The sequence below is a fragment of the Nannospalax galili genome, unplaced genomic scaffold (assembly GCF_000622305.1).
Source record: "Nannospalax galili isolate Female #2095 unplaced genomic scaffold, S.galili_v1.0 scaffold1623, whole genome shotgun sequence".
NCBI lineage: Eukaryota > Metazoa > Chordata > Mammalia > Rodentia > Spalacidae > Nannospalax > Nannospalax galili.
The window spans coordinates 54,759-74,881 of NW_008349082.1; the positions used below are offsets into that span (position 1 = coordinate 54,759).

Genomic DNA, 20,123 nt, shown 5'->3' on the forward strand with positions numbered 1-20,123 from the left:
ACACCACACACATACATATATTTATAAATACACACATATGTTTATGGACATAATGCACTGAGTTCATTTAGTGGTGCGTGTGTGTACCTGTGTTTAGGGATCCCCTCTTGGGATTAGGTAAGCACTCAGGGAGCTAGTCCCTGAAGAAAATTGCAACCTCTGCACCTACAGCTCAGAGAACGTTGCAGAAGAGGGGGTGGGGAGGAGAATGTAAGAGCCAGAGGTCAAGACACTTTCTGCTAGTTAATGCATTCTAGACATGATAGGGAAGTTGTACCCACAGAATCTCCACATGTAATGGTAGCCTAATGGGATCTGCGTAATGACAAAACCAGTTGACATGCCAGGGTGGATGGGGGCAATTTCACAGTGTCTCACCTCAGGATGAAGAGCTTCAGGCAATCAATGGATGGTCGGTGAAGTTAACTCTAAATATTTTATTTTGATGCTGTCATAGATAAAAAAATTTATTAATTTCTTTCAGATTGTTCATGGTTACGGCTAGGACTATAGCTCAGTGGCTAAGCACTGGCCTACCATGCATGAGGCCCTCGGTTCCCCAGTACTGAAAAAAAAATATAAATAAATAAATGAAACCAAATTGTTCATTGTTAATATTAGTATATAGAAATAGAACTGATGTGGGCATATTCATTTTGTCAGTCCTTAATTTTGCTCATTAGTTCTAACAACTTTTTGTAGAATCTTTAAGGTTTCAAGTTCATGTCGTGTGCAGACATGTAATTTTACTGCCTTATAATTGGGCACCATTTATTTCTTGGTCTTTCCCAGTTGTCCTGTCTAGAATTTCTGACAGCATATTGAACAGAAGTGGTGAAAGTGGGCTCCTGTGCTGCTCCTGATCTTAGAGGAAACATTTTTTTAAATAAATAATTTATTGAGAATTTCATACATGCATATAAGGTGTTCTGATCAAACCCATGCCCACTCCCTCCCCTCCAACTCCTCCTATATCTCCCCATCACTTTTTTCTGATAACTTCATGTACTCTTTTTCTTCGATTTATTTTTTTATGGGGCTTTTGGCTACTCTAACATTCCCTCCTCTGAAGAGGTAACCCTAAAATCTTTTAAGGATTAGATACAAGCTCCCAAATACTTTCGACATTTTTGGTCTTTGGAACAGAGTATGTTGCTAAAGAGGCCCAAGGACGTTGTGAGTTTTAGCCAAGAAACTGGCTACTTTTCTCTGGAGTCTTTTTTTTTTTTTTATTTGGTCTTTTTGAGACAGAGTCTCCCTGTAGCCCCAGCTGTCCTGGAACTCACTATGTAGACCAGGCTGGCCTTGAACTCACAGAGATCTGCCTGCCTCTGCCTCCCGAGTGCTGGGATTCAGGCATACGCCACCACGCCCGGCGTTCTTTGGAGTCTTTTTACCCTAACTGCCTAGCCAATTCCTACCTCCTATTCTTATCACATCATCCTCTGAAGAGGTTACCCAAATTGCCAATAGAGAATCAGGATGCAAACCGCTCTGGCTTCTTCCATGCTGAACAGGATGCAGGGTGAGGCAATTGGAGTACCCCTTCAGTGGGGTTATCTTCACATCTATGTGAAGATAAGTCTATTTAAAAGACTCCCAAATTGCATAACTCTTATCTCTAGGGGGAAAAGAAAGTCCTTGAATCGTGAATAGGGGATGTGAAGGAGCAGTAAAGGCAAGAGTAATTAGCATTACAAGTTCTAGACCGGGAACTAGAGAAAAGTCAGAACAGGGCAATTTTTAAATGTTCATATGAGAGTCCATTGGAATTTCTTGATAAGGGCTTCCAAAAGCATCTGTCTATTGGGCTCCTCTTGGCTTCCAAAAGCATCCCTCTATTGGATTCCTCCTCATTTTTCTTTTGTCTTCCAAGGCTGGACTCTAGAGTGATAGATTCAGGATTTGCTTTCTGGTATTTTGATAGCTGTTAGAGTGGTTAGAATCCACTGAACTGAGTGTCAGTTCCCTCTCAAAGGCCCTATCTAGATAGGGGGAGAAAACAAATTTATCCATCATTTTAGAACAATAGCTGCTTGTCTCTCTTAGCTACAGGTGGGCACTACAGGATTGGAGACCAAGATTTGAAGTCTTTCATCTGAACAGCACTTTCTAGTTAGGAACAAAATCATCAATGATAACTAATTGTCTAAATAACTTTTTATATAGACTTAAGCATGTCTGGGAAGTGTAATCCCTTGAACTCTTAAAGAAATATATTGATGACTTTACTCTTTGGTTATACTTTCCTTTTGGGTGTTTAAGACCATACAGTTGGCCCAAATAAATCAATTTATTTTTACACTTAAGGTCATTTGAGGATCTCTTCCTCAGGGGTCACATGGGCTTTGGAGGAGCCCCTGGCTCCTTTCTGTTGCCAATTCCATCTATGTGAAGATAAATCAAAGATCCTGCTCGACCATGTCTGGCTTCACTTGGAAGCATGAATGAGATGTTTCCTCTGAGTTGACCCTCCTCTTTGTACACTGGACACTGGTTCAAGTCCATCTCGTGGGCTCTCCATGTGCTCCTTGAACAAGAGGATAAGTGACTCATCACAGTTACAGGACATTTTGGGAAATGTTCCATAGTCCCCTGGAACTTAGTCGACCTTGGAGGGTAAGGGGCAAAAACTGTCCTTTAAGTCCCTCTGACCACATTAGTATAGGCCTCAAAGCATGGCTGTTAAACATCCAATAAGTTTAGTTCTACCAGTCTGATACTTTTAATTATCATGTGCTATGTAGATAAGGCTTGGGTTAAAAACCAAATATTCTCAGATAAACTATGTCTAGATATATATTTCGTTCCTTAAACTAGCTGACTAAACTATGACCATAGAAATTTTAAGATTATATGTGTATATCATTTTGTCTCATTCTTTATATATCATAACAAACCTACGCAGACCTTCATCACTTGCTTAGGCGTTCTAATTTTTTCTGTCTATTTTAGAAAATATCTCCATTCTTATATCCTTTTAGCATCTTTTACATTCTCATTTTCTTTTTTTTTAAATAGTTATGAGGGGGCTGGAGAGATGGCTCAGCAGTTAAGAACACTGGTGGTTCTTGCAGAAGACCCGGGTTCGATTCCCAGCACCCACATAACAGCTAACAACTGTCCGTAACTCCAGTTCCAGGGATCTGACAGCCTCTTCTGAGCTTACTTACCAAGATAACTGAGGGGTTGCTGAGGTGTATGTATGACCTGAAGGTATGCACACTGGAAAGCCTTTACCCAGCATGGGTCATGCCTTCTCTTCCTAGCCTTCCCCAGATTGAATACTTTAGCCCTCCCCAAATCCAGAAGGCCATGTGTGATTAGGGACAAATTACATACAGTTGGCTGGGAAGAGTGGCTGGGTAATGCAGTGAGGGTCCAATGACCTTGCTAGAGGGATACCTTTTACAGTTGACCACTGAGTATGTCAGCTGAGGGCTTTCACATGTCCTGCAGCACACTGGAGTTATCTCCAATCCTTAGTTCCAGTTTCCAACACCAGAAGCCATTAAATTTTGTCAAATATTTTTCGTGATTAAGCCGTATCTGCTATTAGCTGCTCCATGTTTTCATTTCTGTTCCTTCATGATTCTCTCTGTATGTTCTGTGTTTCTAGGAATTTGTCTGTTTCTTCTAGGTCATCCGATGGCTGGCATTCGATTATCCAGAGTCCTTTTGGAATTCTCATTATTCTGAATAATGGACAGTAATGTCTCAAATTTCACTTGGAGTTTTTAGTAATATTAATCTCTTCTTTACAAAGTTAACCTAGTTAAGGGTTGTCAATGATGTTAATATGTTTGAAGAACAAAGCGGTTCATTGGTTTTCTCTGCTGCATTGTGGTCTCTGTTCCTGCCCCTACACTGGCATTCTTTGGAGGGAATGTGTCCATTTATTTTTTTGAGGTGGGGTCTCACTGTGCAGTCCAGACTGGCTTCAAACTCACAATCCTCCTGCCTCAGCTTCTCTAATGCTTCCCTTCCTCTTATAAATTAAATCTATAATTTCTAATAAATTTCTATGATAAATTAAATTATAAAGTTAATTTGTTGACTTGAAATCTTTTTCAGTGCAAATATTTATAGCTATAAAGTATTTACTCATGATTCTTAACTTCTTTGAACCTCAGATTCCACAATTTAATATTGGAAAAAGAGTATTGGTTCTTCAAGATACTGTTTGAAAGACTTAATGTAATAATCAAGTAGTCCTTTGGTGAAATGCACACACAGAGGAAGTGTTTCATTAATATTAGTTGCAATTATTACTACCATTAGTGTTAGCCTTAAAGTCAGGTAGCCAGGTCCTCCTCTGTTTAACCATATATATTTAAGTAAGGTTTTTAAACCATTTTAAATGTCTTTTTTTTTTCTTTTGAGACAGGGTCTCCTTGTAGCCCCAGCTGGCCTGGAACTTGCTATGTAGACCAGGCTGGCCTCGAACTCACAAAGATCCACGTGCCTCTGCCTCCCACACGCTAGGACTAAAGGTGTGTGCTACCACACCTGGCTGGTTTTCTCATCCTTAAAATGGAATAATTTCTCATGATAGAATTATAGTATGGATAAGTTGAGATATACACACAGGGCCTGGCCCATCATAAGTACCACAAACAGTGGCCAACATTGGCATTAATAATAACCCTTGAGCAGACTGGTGAAGGCTGTGCCTCCAGTGTTCACAGCAGAGAATAAAGAAATGTGAAGGAACTACATACAGGGAAAGGGGCGGAGAGGGGACACTGTCCAGCGAAACCATTCCGATATGGCTACTAACTAAACATGGCAGACAGAAGGATTTAAATGCAAGATTAGTTTTCCTTCTCTGAGATGCAACCATGCCGTGATTAGACTTCAAGTTATTCGTGGGGGATTATGCCCATGAAGGAAAACGGGATAGGAACTGGAGGAGCCCAGTGTAGCCCTCGGGCCACAGGTGGGTCGGATGCCCAAGGAGGCAGACAGGGGGAGCATGGCTGAGGGCGAGTCACCCACGAGAGGGAAACGGTGTCTTAAAGAATTCGGCTTGCATGCCTTTAATCACAGAACTTGGGAGGCAGAGGCAGGTGTATCTTTGTGAGTTCGAGGCCAGCCTGGTCTACATAATGAGTTCCAGGACAGCTGGAGCTACAGGGAAACCCTGTCTCAAAAAGACAAAAAAAAAAAAAAAATTCGGCTTGCTTTCCCGCTCCCACTGTAGCCCCTGCAGTTGCGCTCTCTCTGCAGAGGAGGTGGTGAACTGAGACCGGACCAGCCTGGGCCTTCTCTCAGTTGGGCTCTGGCCAAAAGAGACCCGAGAGGCACACCCACACCCAGGGAGGAAAACACTGGCAATTTTAACATAGGAAACAGCCATCACTCTCTCTCACATTTTCTTTTCTTTTTTAAAAAAATATTTTATTTATTATTTTTATTTTATGTGTACGAGTGTATTGTCTGCATGTATGTGAGTGCACCCGCATCGTGCAATGCTGCGGAGGTCAGAAGAGTGCTTCAGATTCCCCTGAACTGGGGTTAAGGATGGTTCGTAGCCACCATGTGGGTGCTGGGAATCGAACCCGGGCCGTCTGCAAGAGCAGTCAGTGCTCTTAACTGCTGAGCCATCTCTCCAGCCTCTCTCTCTCACATTTCCAAAGCCTTCAAATGACTGACAGGATGAAACTGATGGGATTTAGGGATTCGAAGAAAGATAGAAAATCAACTTGGGATAAACTTTATAATTACGTCATAATTCAACTCACCTGCCGGCACAAAACATATTCCCATAAGAAACAAACAGAGGAATCTAAGCTAGAGTTCTCCTTCGGGACACCGCACTGCAGAATGCCTCACCTTCATTCCTTGTTTCTTTCCATGACAGCTGACCCAGGGCAAGGAAGTTCTGGCCTCTCAGGAGGAGCCATCGCCGGTATCGTGGTTGGAGCTGGGGCTGGAGTGGCCCTGATAGCAGGCCTGGGGTATTTCCTGTACAGCAGGAAGACTGGCAGGTAGGTCGGCCCTTCCTCTTCCTCCTTAGAGTCTAAGTGCCATGCTTGGGAGAGGGCGAGGACTTCTTCCGCCTCGGGGCTGGCTCTCTCCACCTTTCCCAGAGCTCTGCTTCTCAGCACTAATTCCCACGGTTCCGCCTCCCTCGCCTGGGCTCCCTGTACGCTACTCTCCGAGGGAGTCGGTTCCTATCTAGTTTAGAGAAAAGGATCCAGTTAGGGTCTTCCACAGCCAGGAAGCCAGGCCACAAAGAAAAAGAAGAGAGAGGACCCTAGTATCTGCAAGAGAAAGCAAGTCTCATGCCCTCTGACCACCGCGGGAGGAGGGGCAGGGCAAGAGAGGAGTCCAGGATACAGCGGTGGCATCAGGTCCTCTCGGACAATACGATGAGAAGAAACATAAGCAGAACCTGCCTTTGGGAAACAAACAGGAGAGGCTTTAAGGTAGAACAGTTACAGAAGCAGTGGAATGATCGTAGACTGAGAGCACTGTGCCGTCCGTGACTCAGTAGTACATACGTACATACGTACATGCAGCTCAGTAGTGAAGCACTTGACCTGGGGGTCATCACTAGCACCAGGGGACAAAGTAGACCAAAACAGACATCCAGCAACCAGGAAGGAGCAAACGCTAGGAGGGATCACGCTTAGACAAAGGACTGAGGAAAGAGGAGAGGCAGTACCAAGCACTGTGTAGACAGCACCGACACCAAGGATTATCTACCCACAGTGTCCCCCCAGCTCAAAGAGCAAAGGTCTTGGGAATGGGAATAATACTGACAGTGTCTGATATCTATTTAGGGGAAGTGACCAGCACAATCTCACAGAGCACACACCCTCAGCCTCCAACCACAGTAAGTAAAGTCACTCACCCAGACAGAATCGATGTCGTCTACCACGTGTCCTGCTCTGCCACGGAATCCTGGGTTCTCAAACCAATCCTTCCCTTCTGAATTTTGACAGAAAGTGTATCCCCTTTCTAGCCCTAAGAGTCCCATAAGCCCCCACACCCTTCCTAGTGACAGAAGAGCCCCCTGAGACATCCCTGGAGAGAGGCTTGCTCCACCTAGGCCAGGCAGGTCGCGGGGAACCACATTTCTGGGAGTTATCCTGACTCCTTCCCTCCTGCCTCTATTACAGGTGTGGGCATTCTGCCTTGGCTAGACTTTCCTTGTCTTGTGGATGATCTGGGTGCTGTGGGCCTCTTTGCTCCTCCTTGCCATTGGAGCCTGTAGCTGAGAATCACACCTGGGTGAAAAAAATCAAGACTTTGTGAACTGGGAGAAATCTCAGATGGCTTTATCCTGTTCCTTCTCTGACACAAATTCATTGGGTCTGGCTCACAGGTTCTAAGGAAAGCTACTTCCGTAACCGTAGGCCACTTCCCCCAGCACCCAACCACCTCCACCTGTTACCTTCTTCAGGTAGCAAATCAGAAAGCCTCATGAGCTTTGTGTTTCCATGCATTGGTAACTCTCCTCTTGCTCCCCCAGGTCCGGGCCCCTCTGACAACTCTCCCAAGAAGGTAAGCCCTCCATTGGCTGTTTTCTCATGGGAATTTTACTGGAGAGAATAGTGCATTTGAGTTGGTTTTGGTTTGTTTGCTTTGCTGCTTGTTTGTTGAGACTGGGTCTCACCATGTATCCTGAAGTCAACATGTAACCCAGGGTGGCCTTGAACTTGTGGTGGTCTTCTGGCGTTGCCCTCTCAAGTGTGGGGATTAAAAGTGCATGCCACCGTGCCTGGCTGAGGATGAGGTGATCCTGGAGACACAACTGTCTCCTCCATGCTGCAGGAGAGATTGGCTAAGCTCTCTGATGAGTATCATATAACAATATGTGTTTCAGAATTATCCCCATTCTGTGTTTAAAATATTATTTTATTTTTATGTGTATGAGTATATTGCCTGCATGTATGTAAGTGCACCTGTGTCATGCAATAGCCGGGGAGGTCAGAAGAGAGCATCAGATTCCCCTGGAACTGAAGTTATGGACGGTTGTTAGCCACCATGTGGGTGCTGGGAACCCAACTCAGGTCTTCTGCAAGGGCTGTCAGTGCTCTTAACCAATGAGCCAACTCTCCAGCCCTGCCCCACGGCCCCATCCTGTGTTTAAATCCCACCTTTGATTGTAGTACTCTGTGGCCCTTGATAAGGAACGTGTATGCTCTGATCCTCAGTCTTGTCACATATAAAATGGGTGGTCTGTCTACCTCAAAGAGAGGTTAAAGAGATTCAAGGAGTTGGCAGATGGACCGCACTTAGTACACTGCCTAAGCAAGGAACCCATCACGTCTTTCTCCTGTCTGCCCTCAGTCTCAACCTCCTCTGACCATCAAAGAATGGTTTCCATTCTAATGGGTCTGGATCCTTTATTTCATAATAATTTTAACAAAGTTTAATCACTGTAACCTTTCCACAGAGTGCACACATATACCGAAAAATGTTTAAATCATAAGGACAGTTTCATAACATGAACTCTCATGAGTTTAACACCCTTGTAAGCAGCACACGGACCAACTTACTTCACAACTACCTCTCCCTCCCCCTCAAAACACGCCTTCCTGTCACTTCCCTACAAGGGGCAAGGCAGGCAGGATAGCGCAAATTGATGTCTACATCTGGCATCTTTCACTCAGCGCTGTGCTGTGAGATTCATCTGTGTTGCTGTGTTTATTTCCGCTGTGTTCATTCCCAGCGCTGTCTTAGCCTACTCCATGGCATCTACAGCATGATCTGTCTCTTCTAATGATCACACATCAGGACATCTCAGTGGAGCACTGAGCTTTGGGAGCGGCGCTTCTCACTTGTTCTCTGCTTGCTGACGTCCTGATCACCAGGGAGGTGAGGCTCTGACCGTGACACTGATTTCACTGATCTCTGCTCATACTTTACAGGTGGATGAAGTTCCATATTCTGTCCTGGACTTCAATGCCCAGAAACCAAAACAACCAGCTCCAGCCTCTTCAGCCTCAGAAACGGTTTATTCACAAGTGAAAAAGAATTGATGCAGTCTGCCCGGCTGACTGTACTGCTGATTGCTGGTGCATTCCCAGGCACTCGCCCCTCACTAGGAGATATCTGTTCCCTGGTGGGAGGAAGCACACACACACACACACACACACACACACACACACACACACACACACACACACTCCGCCTGTGGCTGCTCCGGGCTGTCTGTAGCCTCTCCCTTCAGTGTCAATACATGAAGAAACATCCTGGAGCCTACAGGAAACCCCGCCTTCCCTGGCATTGAAAGTTGGCTGATGCTGCATTGGGAGAGATGTATCAGAACCACGCCCCTCCACCTCCGCTGACCTACACTGTTTTAAATGTCCCTGTTCATAGCACATCCCTTCCTTCCCCCAAGTCCTGTCCTATCAGTCTTACTTGAATTTGCCACAACCTTGAAGGCTACATCCTCTTCCACTTGAGTGCCTGTGCCTGAAAAGTGAAAGTAAAAGCAGGAATGGCCGTTCCTTTCTCTTTAAGCCTGATGTGAAGCCAGTGCATACAGGAGAATCAAACGTATAGCCAGGAAACCTATACATTTGACAATAGTCATGATTTCCCATCTGTAGGATCAGGAGCACAGACCCTTGTGTGGTTGAACAATGTTACCACCCTTTAGTGAACCTGTGTCCGGAAAACCCACTGGAAGCAGTTAGGAAAGCTATTGACCAACATCCATCAACGATTCCTAAAGCAAAATGCAACAGTGAGGGGCAACATCTTTGCTGTCTCTATGGACTTCATTCATGAAGGTGCCCAGACAAGCAAAGAAGACAGCTTTGCATTGACATAGCTTTCTGGGAATTTGAGAAAGGAACAGAGAGCTACCCTACATAAATGATTGTTAAAGAAGCTGCAAGGAAACCGGGCTTCCCCTTTCAAAGGAAAATGGTTCATCATTTCCATTTGTAACTGCTTACTTATGTGAAAGGGAAGCTGTTTGCTTGATTGTGTAAGTCCATTTGTCAGCCTTAGGGAAAAGAAACCACTAAACCCTCAGGCTCCTTTAACCAGGAACTTCTCAGACCATTTTTGTTAATGTTCCAAACAAAAAAAAAAAAAAAAAAAAAAAAAAAAATAGCAATGCAGCTGTTTCCAGAGCCCCAGCCACTCAACCAGCTGGGTTAAGGTTGCCCGCTTTTTTGAACTACGCAGAAAAGAGTTAAGTTCCTTTTTCTGTTTTTCTTTCTTTTGGGTCCTGGCTGAGCCTGGACAGCTTGCTTCCTCTGACACCCTGACTTTCCTCACTGTTTTTAAAGCCCCTCCCCCACAACACAGCTTCTTGCCTGCTCCTTTTAAACTCTAATAAAATTGTCTTTCTGCTTAAAAAAAAAAGAGAGAAAAAACAAAAGCAAACCAAACAAACAGGAACAGCAACAACAGCAACCAGCAACCGAGAGGCTTTCCTTATTCACGCCAGGAATGGAGCTAACTCAGTTTTGGGGCATCTAGGACAGTCTCCAGCTACCTTTCTGTACAGTGTTTGTACCTGTGCATTTTTTTTTTCATTTTTTATTTTTAGATAGGGTTTCACTATGCAGCCTTCACAGACCTGAAACTCACAATCCTCCTTCTGTAGGGACCTCAGTCTGTAGAGACCTAAGTTTCTCCTAGGGTGTGTGAAGTGTGTCCTTAAAGGAACACAGACACTCAAGTCCAAGGCATTGTTTACTGCCTAGAAAGCAGCCCTGGTGTTCCCTTGGGAAATGCAAGCTGTTAGCAGGAAACTGACTCAGCCCTGGGCTTTCTGAACAGCCTATGAAACACCTTTTCTCACATGGGATTTATGGATCCCAGTTGGGATTAGAATTAAAAAGGACAGGAGAAGGAAAGCAAATGTACTTCTCAGGAAATCTTCTGGTACATAGGTGCATCTCTCCGTGCCAGCTGAACAAAGGGTTTTACTTGCTATTAAATGTTAGGATGTCACACTGTGCCTGGCAGGCCTTCTCCAAGAGAACTGTGTAGGAGTCCTGGGCTTAGGGACCTCTCTCAGGGACTTCTGGCCTGAACACAGCCTGCGTATACTTTCCTCCACCCATGCTGTGCTGGGTTATTTAATTTTTCCTGGCTAACACTGATTCTGAGTTATTTGTAAATTTGCTGTATATTTATAATAAAAATTCTATATCATTAATGCTATTGTTTGCTTTTGTGTTTTTGTTTTTTTGCATGCTTAGGATGGAACCCAGGGCCTTGTGCCTGCTGGATAAGCGCTCCACCTCTGAGATACATCCCTGATGCTAGTTTGTGAAAATGTCTTTCTGTAGGTAGAAGAAAACAATTGCTGGAAGGGAGTGGGGGCGGCAGAGTGGGCCTGTTGTTAAGTGTACAGTGGATATCGAATCTAGTCATCTAAGAATTAGCTAAATTCATTGCACGTTTATTAACAAAGTCTGTTTGTAAGCAACAGACCTGAGCTCCAACCTGTCTGGATCTAGTTCTCTTCCTCTGGGAGAGAAGGGATCTCAGGAGTAAGATATCTCCAGTACTGTTCATCCAGTAAACAATTCCTCCCACCCAAGTGGCTCCAGTGAATCAAAGGTGCTGATACAGCCTTAACTCACAAAAGTCTCCATAGATTCTTTCAGGTAGAAATCTCTCTAGCACTTTCCATTTTTCCTTGTAATCAGTTTCCATTGTTGGTCCTCTTCAAGAGCTAACCTGTACTAATCACGTAGAAATTCTTCCGCGTGCTAACCTCTCGTCTCGTTTTCTTACTCGTAAACGATAGAAATGCACTGCGGTCCTCCCGTTCCTCGACTCTTGTTTTCCCACACCCAGGACCCAGGAGCAGCATGCAATCAGCGGCCATCTCTGCGCCACACCAAGGCGTGCCCGTCATCGCCATAACTCAGTCTCATATCATCTAAGACCACAGACAACTTTTTCTCTTTTAAAAAATGTTTTATTTATTTTTTATGTGTATGAGTGTACTGCCTGCACATAGTATGTAAGTGCACCTGTGTTGTGCAATGTTCACGGAGGCCAGAAGAGCTGCATCAGATCCCCTGGAACTGGAGTTTCGGACAATTGTTAGCCACCATGTAGGTGCTGGGAATCGAACCCGGGTCCTCTGTAAGAGCAGCCAGTGCTCTTAACTACCGAGCCATCTCTCCAGCCCCTACAACTTTCTCTTTGGGCCGTTCTTGCCGCAACTCCCAACTACATACTGCGCTATTGCACAAAACATCGGCCCTCTCACCTCGGCTCATATGTTCCTCTACCCCACTCTCTCCTCACGTTCGAAGGCCTCTGTAGATGCCTCACGTATTGATACCTCAAGCCCCTCCCTCCTCCTAGAACTTGTGGCGCCCATCTCCCCAAAACTTCTCAGCACGCTGCTTTCACTCAGGGGCACCCCAGTGATCCCTGGCCCCTGCTCTATAGCCCCCGCATTCTCTGCATCACCAAAGCCTGCTGATTCTTTTTCTTAACACGTCTTGGTCCTGCGTCTTCTCCATCCCCACAATCTACCTGACCCAGGCCTTTAACACCTGCATGAAGCACTGCCTGCCTTCCTCCTCAGTCTCCCTCTGGAAATCTTCCTCCTCTGTCACCTTTCTAAAAACTCTCCTACTGGATAATGTACAATGCTCTAGTAGAGAATTCGATTTATTTTTCTCTTTACTAATCTTTTTCTTTAGGTTCAATCTATGTACCCAGGGTGGCCTCAAACTCATAATGCTCTGTAACCTCCTGCGCACTGAGATTACAGGACACACTGTCACCTCAGCCCAGCCTTTGCTTTCTATGTATTCCTAAAATTTTCATCCGTGTATATATTGTATGTTAGCAAGTTCTCTCTGCTTCTTCACCACCACCTCCCAGACTAGTTCTGCCAATAGTTCTAATTAGATCTGCCTCCCCATACGTTCCTGCCCTATACCTTATACACATGGAAATATCAGTCCCAATTCTGTGTCTAAAAATGAATACTAAACTGTGATTTCTCCATTATCTCCACTGCAGTTTCCCACACCCCTCATCACAAGCAACTTTACAGAGATCAAAGGCTTTAGCATTAATAGGAGGTTGCTAGATTCAGGCAGGACATAAACTGTGTGTGGTTGAGAATGTTTTCCTGATGACCAATTTATGCACTCATGAAAGAAACAGAAATGAATGATGGGGTCCTTACTCCAGGGAAAACAAAGCCTAAGACAGGAGACATGGAAAATGATGACAATACAAAATAATAAGGGGAAATGCCTTAAGCAGATGGTGAAGTCAGGACTGAGGGTATAGCTCAGTGACAGAGCACCAGCTCAGGACTGTGAGGCCCTGTGTTTCATCCCCAGCACTGAAGAAGGGGGTGGACAGAGAAATCCAGGGGGAAACAGAAAAGATGACTCCATATTAGAATCATTAAGAAAATTGTTAAAAGACGCTCAAGCCCAATTCAAAATATCTAATTTAATTGGTCTGGAAGGGAATCCAAGTATTGGTAATTTTTAAGCCTCCCCCAGTACTATTAATGGGCAGTTGTGATGACTAGTGTTAAGAATCTAGAATCACCTAGGCGACAAGCCTCCAGAGACACCTGCAAGAGATTCTCCACATGAGCTTGGTCTCTGAGAACGTCTGTGAAGGATCACCTTGCTGACCTTAGTTGATGTGTGAAGACTCATCTTAATCATGGCTGGGACAATTCCTTGAGTAGGGGACCTCGGACTGTGTGCAGTGGAGAAAGACCAGCTGAACAGCAGCACGCGTTCCTCAGTTTCCTTTCTGATCGTGAACATGATGTGACCCACTGCTTCAAGCTCCCGCACCTTGGCCTCCCCACCATGATGGACCGCACCTGCAAACTGTGAGTCAAAGTAAACCCTTCCTCCCTCAAGATGCTTTTATTGGTATTTTATCACAGCGAAAGGAAAAGAAACGGTGACAGTATTCAAGATAGAGACCCCTCTGCTACCGTAGAAACCAGGCCATGTTTTTAAACTAGGGTTCTACATCAGACTCACTTAGGGATTTTTTTCAAGATTTTTTTAAAGTTTTATTTTATGTGTATGAGTGTATTACCTGCATGGATGTAAGTGCATCCATGTTGTACAATGCCCGCAGAGGCCAGAAGAGCTCATTGGACCCCCGGAACTGGAATTAGGACTGTTGTTATCCATCACGTGGATGCTGAGAACCAAACCTGGGTCCTTTGCAAAAGCAGCCAATGCTCTTAACTGCTGAGCCATCTCTCCAGCCCCCAGCCTTGGGAATTTTTTAACATGCATAAACCTATACTACATCCCTGGAAAAGTAGAGGCAGTGTATTTCCAGTGAGACTTGTGCTTGTATATTTTTAAAAACATCCAAGTGATTCCATCATATGTTTCATGTTAAGAAACAGTGATCTGAAAAATAGGTCTTGAAAAAAAAAATTACGCAGTGTGTGGGGCTCAGCTTGAGAGATCTGTTCTGCAAGGTGCAAGCAGAAAGGGACTCAGGAAGAAATTTCTGGCAAGTAGTTAAATTTGAGAAGATTGAGAGGCTAGAGAGATGGCTCAGCAGTTAAGAGACTGACTGCTCTTGCAGAGGACCCGGGTTCAATTCCCAGCACCCACATGGCGGCTACCATCTGTCCTTAACTCCAGTTCCAGGGGAAACCGATGCCCTCTTCTGATCTCCACAGCATTGCACAACATGGGTGCACTCACATACATGCAGGCAATACACTCAGACACATAAAATAAAAATAATAAATAAAATATTTTTTAAAAAATTTGAGAAGATTGAGAATAACAAGTGTTGTGAATTTGGGAATGGCTGGAACAGAAATGTAGACTGGCAAAATCACTCTGAAAATGTTTGATAATTTCTTGTAAAGTTAAATAAACACCCATATAACCCAGCAATCTTATTCTCACATGTTTATTCAAGAGAAATGTAAATATATGCTCAAGGCATTTTGTGTGACTGCTCACATCAGTGAACTTATAACCTAAAAGTTAAACAAAAATATCCATCAGGAAATAAACTGTTAAAAAATCATGGCATGTCCACAGAATAGAATACTAATTTACAATTACAGGGTTCAGATTAGACATAAATCCAAAAATGGAGGGATCTTGAGGGGCACTGGGGCACACACCTGAGGTCACTTGAGCCCAGGAGGACTAAGCCATTCTGGATGATAGAGCAAAATACCATCTCAAAAAACATGAATCAGGTGGGCTTGGTGGTGCACACCATTAATCCCAGCACTCAAGAGGCAGAGGCAGGCAGATCTCTGTGAGTTCAAGACCAGCCTGGTCTACATATCAAGTTCCAGGCCAGTTGGGGCTACAGGGAGACCTTTTCTAAAAAAAACCAAAAAAAAAAAAAAAAAAGATGAATCTTGAAAATATCATGTTGTACACAGCAAGCCAGTCACAAAGGACACATACATGATACCATGTTAAGTTATCAAGAGTAGGAAATTCTGATTAATAGTGCAAAGAATTCATACTTGGGGACAGGATTAATTGCAAAAGTATTTAAAGAAATTTGGGAGTTAAACTATACATCACAATTCAAATTCAGATGGTAATTAAATGAATATACACATTTACCAAAAATCAAATTGTAAGTTGATGGCATGTGCCTATATTTATCCATGTAATGAGGAGGCTGATGCAGGAGGATCACTTTAGCCCCAAGAGTCTGAGACCAGCCCAGGCTACACAGCAAGACACTTGCCTAACGTGAATGAGACTTAGATTCTATCGCTAACACAAGCACAAAACCAAAAACAAACAAAATATACACTCAAGATCTATATACATTTCAATGTGTTTTAGTTTTACCTCAGTTTTTTACATTTATTCATTTATTTACTTATTAGAAGGTGGTCTGCACATGTTCCATGGCACACATGTGAAGGTCACAGGACAGGTTGGGGGAGTCAGTTCTCTCCTTCCACCATATGGGTTCCAAGGATGGAATTCAGGTCACTGGGTTTGGTGGTAAATGCTTTTACCTGTTGAGTCGTCTCTGAGAACCTTTATCTCCATCTCCAAACATCGAATAAGATGTGGTTAATTTAACCTATCAGACACAAAACACTAAAGCTCTTATTCTAGTACAGCATTGTACATTACCATATTTATAGCCAAGTTTTCTTTCGTTATTTAGAGACAGGGTCTAATGTAGCCCAGGTGGTCTTGAAGCTGACTGAGGCCCAGGGTAGGTGATCTGGATGGCCTCAACCTTCAGTTTCCTCCTCTGGAGTGGCTTACAAGCTTGTGTGCCTACAGCACCGTTTTAGGTGGCCCTGGGACCAGGTCCTGTGGAACGCTGGAGCGGCATCTCCATACTGAATTACCGTACTTAGAAGCTTCGTATAACACTTGTCAGTTCACACAAGTGTGTGAGTCAGAGGCTGAAGTTGCCATTGCTCTGATGACAGACGGGGAACAATCTTAGCTCTCTGAGGACATTTTGGGGACTTGGCTTTCATCTCCCCATTTCGGCCAAGGAGAGCTTCCCTCCACATGTCTCTGAGTTCCCCACCCGAGACCAGCTAGGGGAAACTCTCTGCTTCTAAATGGCTCATGTGATTAGATCAGGTCCATCCAGATACTCTCTTCTTGATTAATTCAAAATCAACTGATTCATAACCAGAATTACGCCTTCCAAATCCTGACTGCCACACAAGACAACGTAATCGTGGCCGTGAGGTGGACTCTATCACAGTCTCAGTTCTCTGCTTGTATTCTATCGCTCCTAGATTCTGAGCACTACATCACCTCATGATGGGGTCCTGACCTGCAAAAGTAACAAAGAATCCAAACAAGTCAGTAGAGCAAAATGTGTGATATAGCTGCCCGTCTGGTCTAGCTGTCAGACCAAAGTGCCACACAGCTAGCTGTGGTGGGACTCGCCTGTAATCCCAGTACTTGAGAGGCTGATGCAGGAGGATTTCCACAAATTTCAGGCCATCCTGGGCTTGTGGGAAACAAAAGGCTACAAAGGCCAGTTTATGTTTAGACAGCATGGGGCTGATACAGATATCCAGCATGGGCCAAGATGGCGAACACTAGGGATTTGGAGGCCTATGAGTCAGCACAAAATGGCTGACACTGGATGTCTTGCCCCCCCCCATCAAAAAAAAAACAGTGATGCCGTCTGTTATATAATTATTTTTGGCAAAATGCCATTTTTGTGTGATTTTGTATAAATACAGTCTTGAGGTCAGAGGCCTGAGCCCTTTGCCTTTGTCAGCCTGTCAGTGTCTGTCTGTCTGACTGTCGGCTTGTGTGTCTACCTCCATGGGGCCTGTGTGTCAATCTATGTGCCTGCCTGTGCCTGCTTGTGTTTGGCCCATGTGTACTGGTGTGTGCATGGGTGCCCATGTGCTGGTGAATAAAGTTTGTCTCCTCTTCCCTTGGCTCCTTTCCAGCCCTTCAACCTCCAGGTCCCTGGTGACCCTCCTCCTCTCCTGGCCTCAGATCTTGGACCTCACAGGGACATCAGGTCAGACAAAGCTACGTGGAAAGATCCTGTCTCAAACACAAACACACACGAACAGAAACACAAACAAAAACCTGGCAGAGTTAAGCAATGGAGCATGTGTGCCAGTGTGCATGTGTGCTCACAAAGTGCTAGAGATGGGACACACAGCATATGCATCATAGGGTAGCATCCGACCACTGAGTTACACCCCAGCTCTAACCACAGGAATTTATTTCTCATCGTTCAAGAGGTATAAGATCAAGGAGCCAGCAAATTTGGTTTCTCCCTTTTGTGTTTCTTTAAACTTTTAAATGAAATTTATTTTTAATTGATAAAAGACATAAAAATGTACACATTTATAGGGTACCATATGATGTTTTGATACATTAATACACTGAGCAACATTTGAATTAGATTGAACATGTTCATATCTCAAACATTTAGCTTTTTCTTTATGATAAAAATATCAAGTGCTTTTGGCTAAGAAGATGGCTCTGTCAATAAAGTAGCTGCTGCACAGGCCTGCAGGAAGATCTGAGTTCAGATGCCCAGCACCCAGGTGTGACATCACACACCTGTGCTGACGGAGGAGATGGGGAGATCCCAAGGACACCCTGGACAGATAGGTAGCCCAAACAGTGAGCTCTAGGTTCAGTGAAAGACCCTCTCTCAAAAGATAGTGATAAAGATACTCAGTGTTAACCTCTGGCTTTCACACTGCACACATATGTGCATACACACATATAACACACACAGACACACATGCACACACACAGACACACACACACACACACACACACACACACACACACACCACTGCTGTGAATGGTCATGCATGCCTGCAATCCCAGCACTCAGGAAGCTGGCACAAGAGAGTTGGAAGCCAGCCTGATCTATACAATGAGTTTCAAGACAGCCACACACAGAAAAGACACACACACACACACACACACACACACACACACGACAAAACTCAAAATCATCCTTTCTCCAACTTCCTTAATGTAAACATTATGGTTAACTTATTGTGCGAAAATAAATATTAAGAATTTGGGGAAGCTGAATGTGGTAGTGCCGTCTACAATTCCCCGCACTCTGGAGGCAATAAAGGAGTAGTTTAGGCTGGAGGCCAGCATACATAAAGAATAAAGGCTACAGGGCTACGTAAAGAACCCTATATCCACCCCCACAAAAATCCTTTTTGATTGAGGGAGGACACAACTCAGTCCACCACAGAAAACAAGGACAAAAATAGAGTCAAGAAAGCAAGAGAAGCCGGGGAGATGGCTCAGTTGGTGCACTGCTTTCTGGAGGATCTGATCCCAGATGCTGGTCTCCTATGGAAAAGCCAGGCTTGGTAGCTGGCATCTACATCCAGCTCAGGAGACAGATGGAGGTGCATTTCTGGAGCTTGCTTGCTGGTTATCCAGCCTTGCTGAATTGGCAAGCTGCGGGTTCCCTGAGTGATCCTGTGTCAAAAAACATCTGGAGAGATGGTTCAAGGGTTAAGTGCACATACTGCTGTTGTAGAGGACTGGAGTCCAGTGCCCAGCACGCACCTGGGGCGGCTCACAACGGCTTGAAATTCCAGCTTCAGGAGACTGAAACCCCTGGCCTCTATGGGCACTGGCACTCATGCGCACATTCCACCCCCGCAATAATTTTTAATTGTAATAAAATAATAATAATAAATATTAAAAATTGGAAAGCTTGGGAAACAACTGAAGAAAACGCCCAAATTGATATCTGACCTCCACACTCGCACACGCATGCACACACGGCACAAACACACACACCACACAAAGTACACATCAAAAAGAAAGATTCTTTTCCTCTTACCCTACAAAAATACCTCAGCGACAGATAAACCCTTTGTGCAAGTTTCAAGGCAGTGCTAGCAGTAAGCATTTAATCTAACCCTTAAAAAACTGAAGTTATCAGTGGTTGAGAGGCATCCTGAGGGCTAGGAATGTAGCTTGGTGGTCTAGAGCTTGCTTAGTACTTGCCAGCACTCAAGTAAAAAAATCCAGGCTTGGTTGCATGCTACTATAATCCCAGTGCTGGCGGAGGCAGAGATAGGCGAATCCCGGATGCTCCCTGACCAACAAGTCTAACTGACTCGGCAATGAAGGAGTACTTTCAGGTTCAGCTCCAGTTCAAGTTCCAGGTTCAGTGAGAGAGCCTGTCTCAACAAAAAGAAACAAGGAAGAAAGAAAATGGAAGGCATCCCGAGAAAACAGACAGAAATAGCTAGGGCTTTCTGTAGATTTCTGATATTTATTCACACAACACTAAGCTAAGGGTTGAGAACACGGGAGAGATTCTAATTCAAGTGACTGAAGAAGAGGAAGAAGAGGAGGGGGTGGGATGAAGAGGGGGAAGAGGAGGAGGAGGAGGAGGAGGAGGAGGAGGAGAGAACAAAAGCCAAAGAATAAAGAAGAGAAAGAAAAACTATGAAATAATTGAAGAATTCGATCATTGGCTAGGTGATTCACATCAAGTACTCATAGTTCAGTGTGATAATGATTATGGGTTTTGTAAGTGTGTGTGTGTGTGTGTGTGTGTGTGTGTGTGTGTGTGTGCATTTTTTGAGACAAGGTCTCACTGTGTAGCCCTGACTGGTCTGGAACTTGCTACATAGATCAGGCTGGCCTGGAACTCACAGAGATCCTCCTGCCTCTGCCTCCTGA

The 20,123-nt window shown here is 44.4% G+C and overlaps 1 protein-coding gene across 1 annotated transcript in view; it reads left to right on the top strand.

Moving 5' to 3' along the window:
* Positions 1-11,137, top strand: part of LOC103744620 (carcinoembryonic antigen-related cell adhesion molecule 1) — a 49,920-nt gene extending 38,783 nt beyond the window's left edge. Inside the window, exons 15-18 of the mRNA XM_029570052.1 lie at positions 5,864-5,990; positions 6,789-6,841; positions 7,481-7,512; positions 8,883-11,137. Coding sequence (XP_029425912.1) covers positions 5,864-5,990; positions 6,789-6,841; positions 7,481-7,512; positions 8,883-8,993 — 323 coding nt within the window. The 3' untranslated portion in view covers positions 8,994-11,137. The remainder of the gene's footprint in view (positions 1-5,863; positions 5,991-6,788; positions 6,842-7,480; positions 7,513-8,882) is intronic.
* The last annotated feature ends 8,986 nt before the right edge of the window (positions 11,138-20,123 follow it).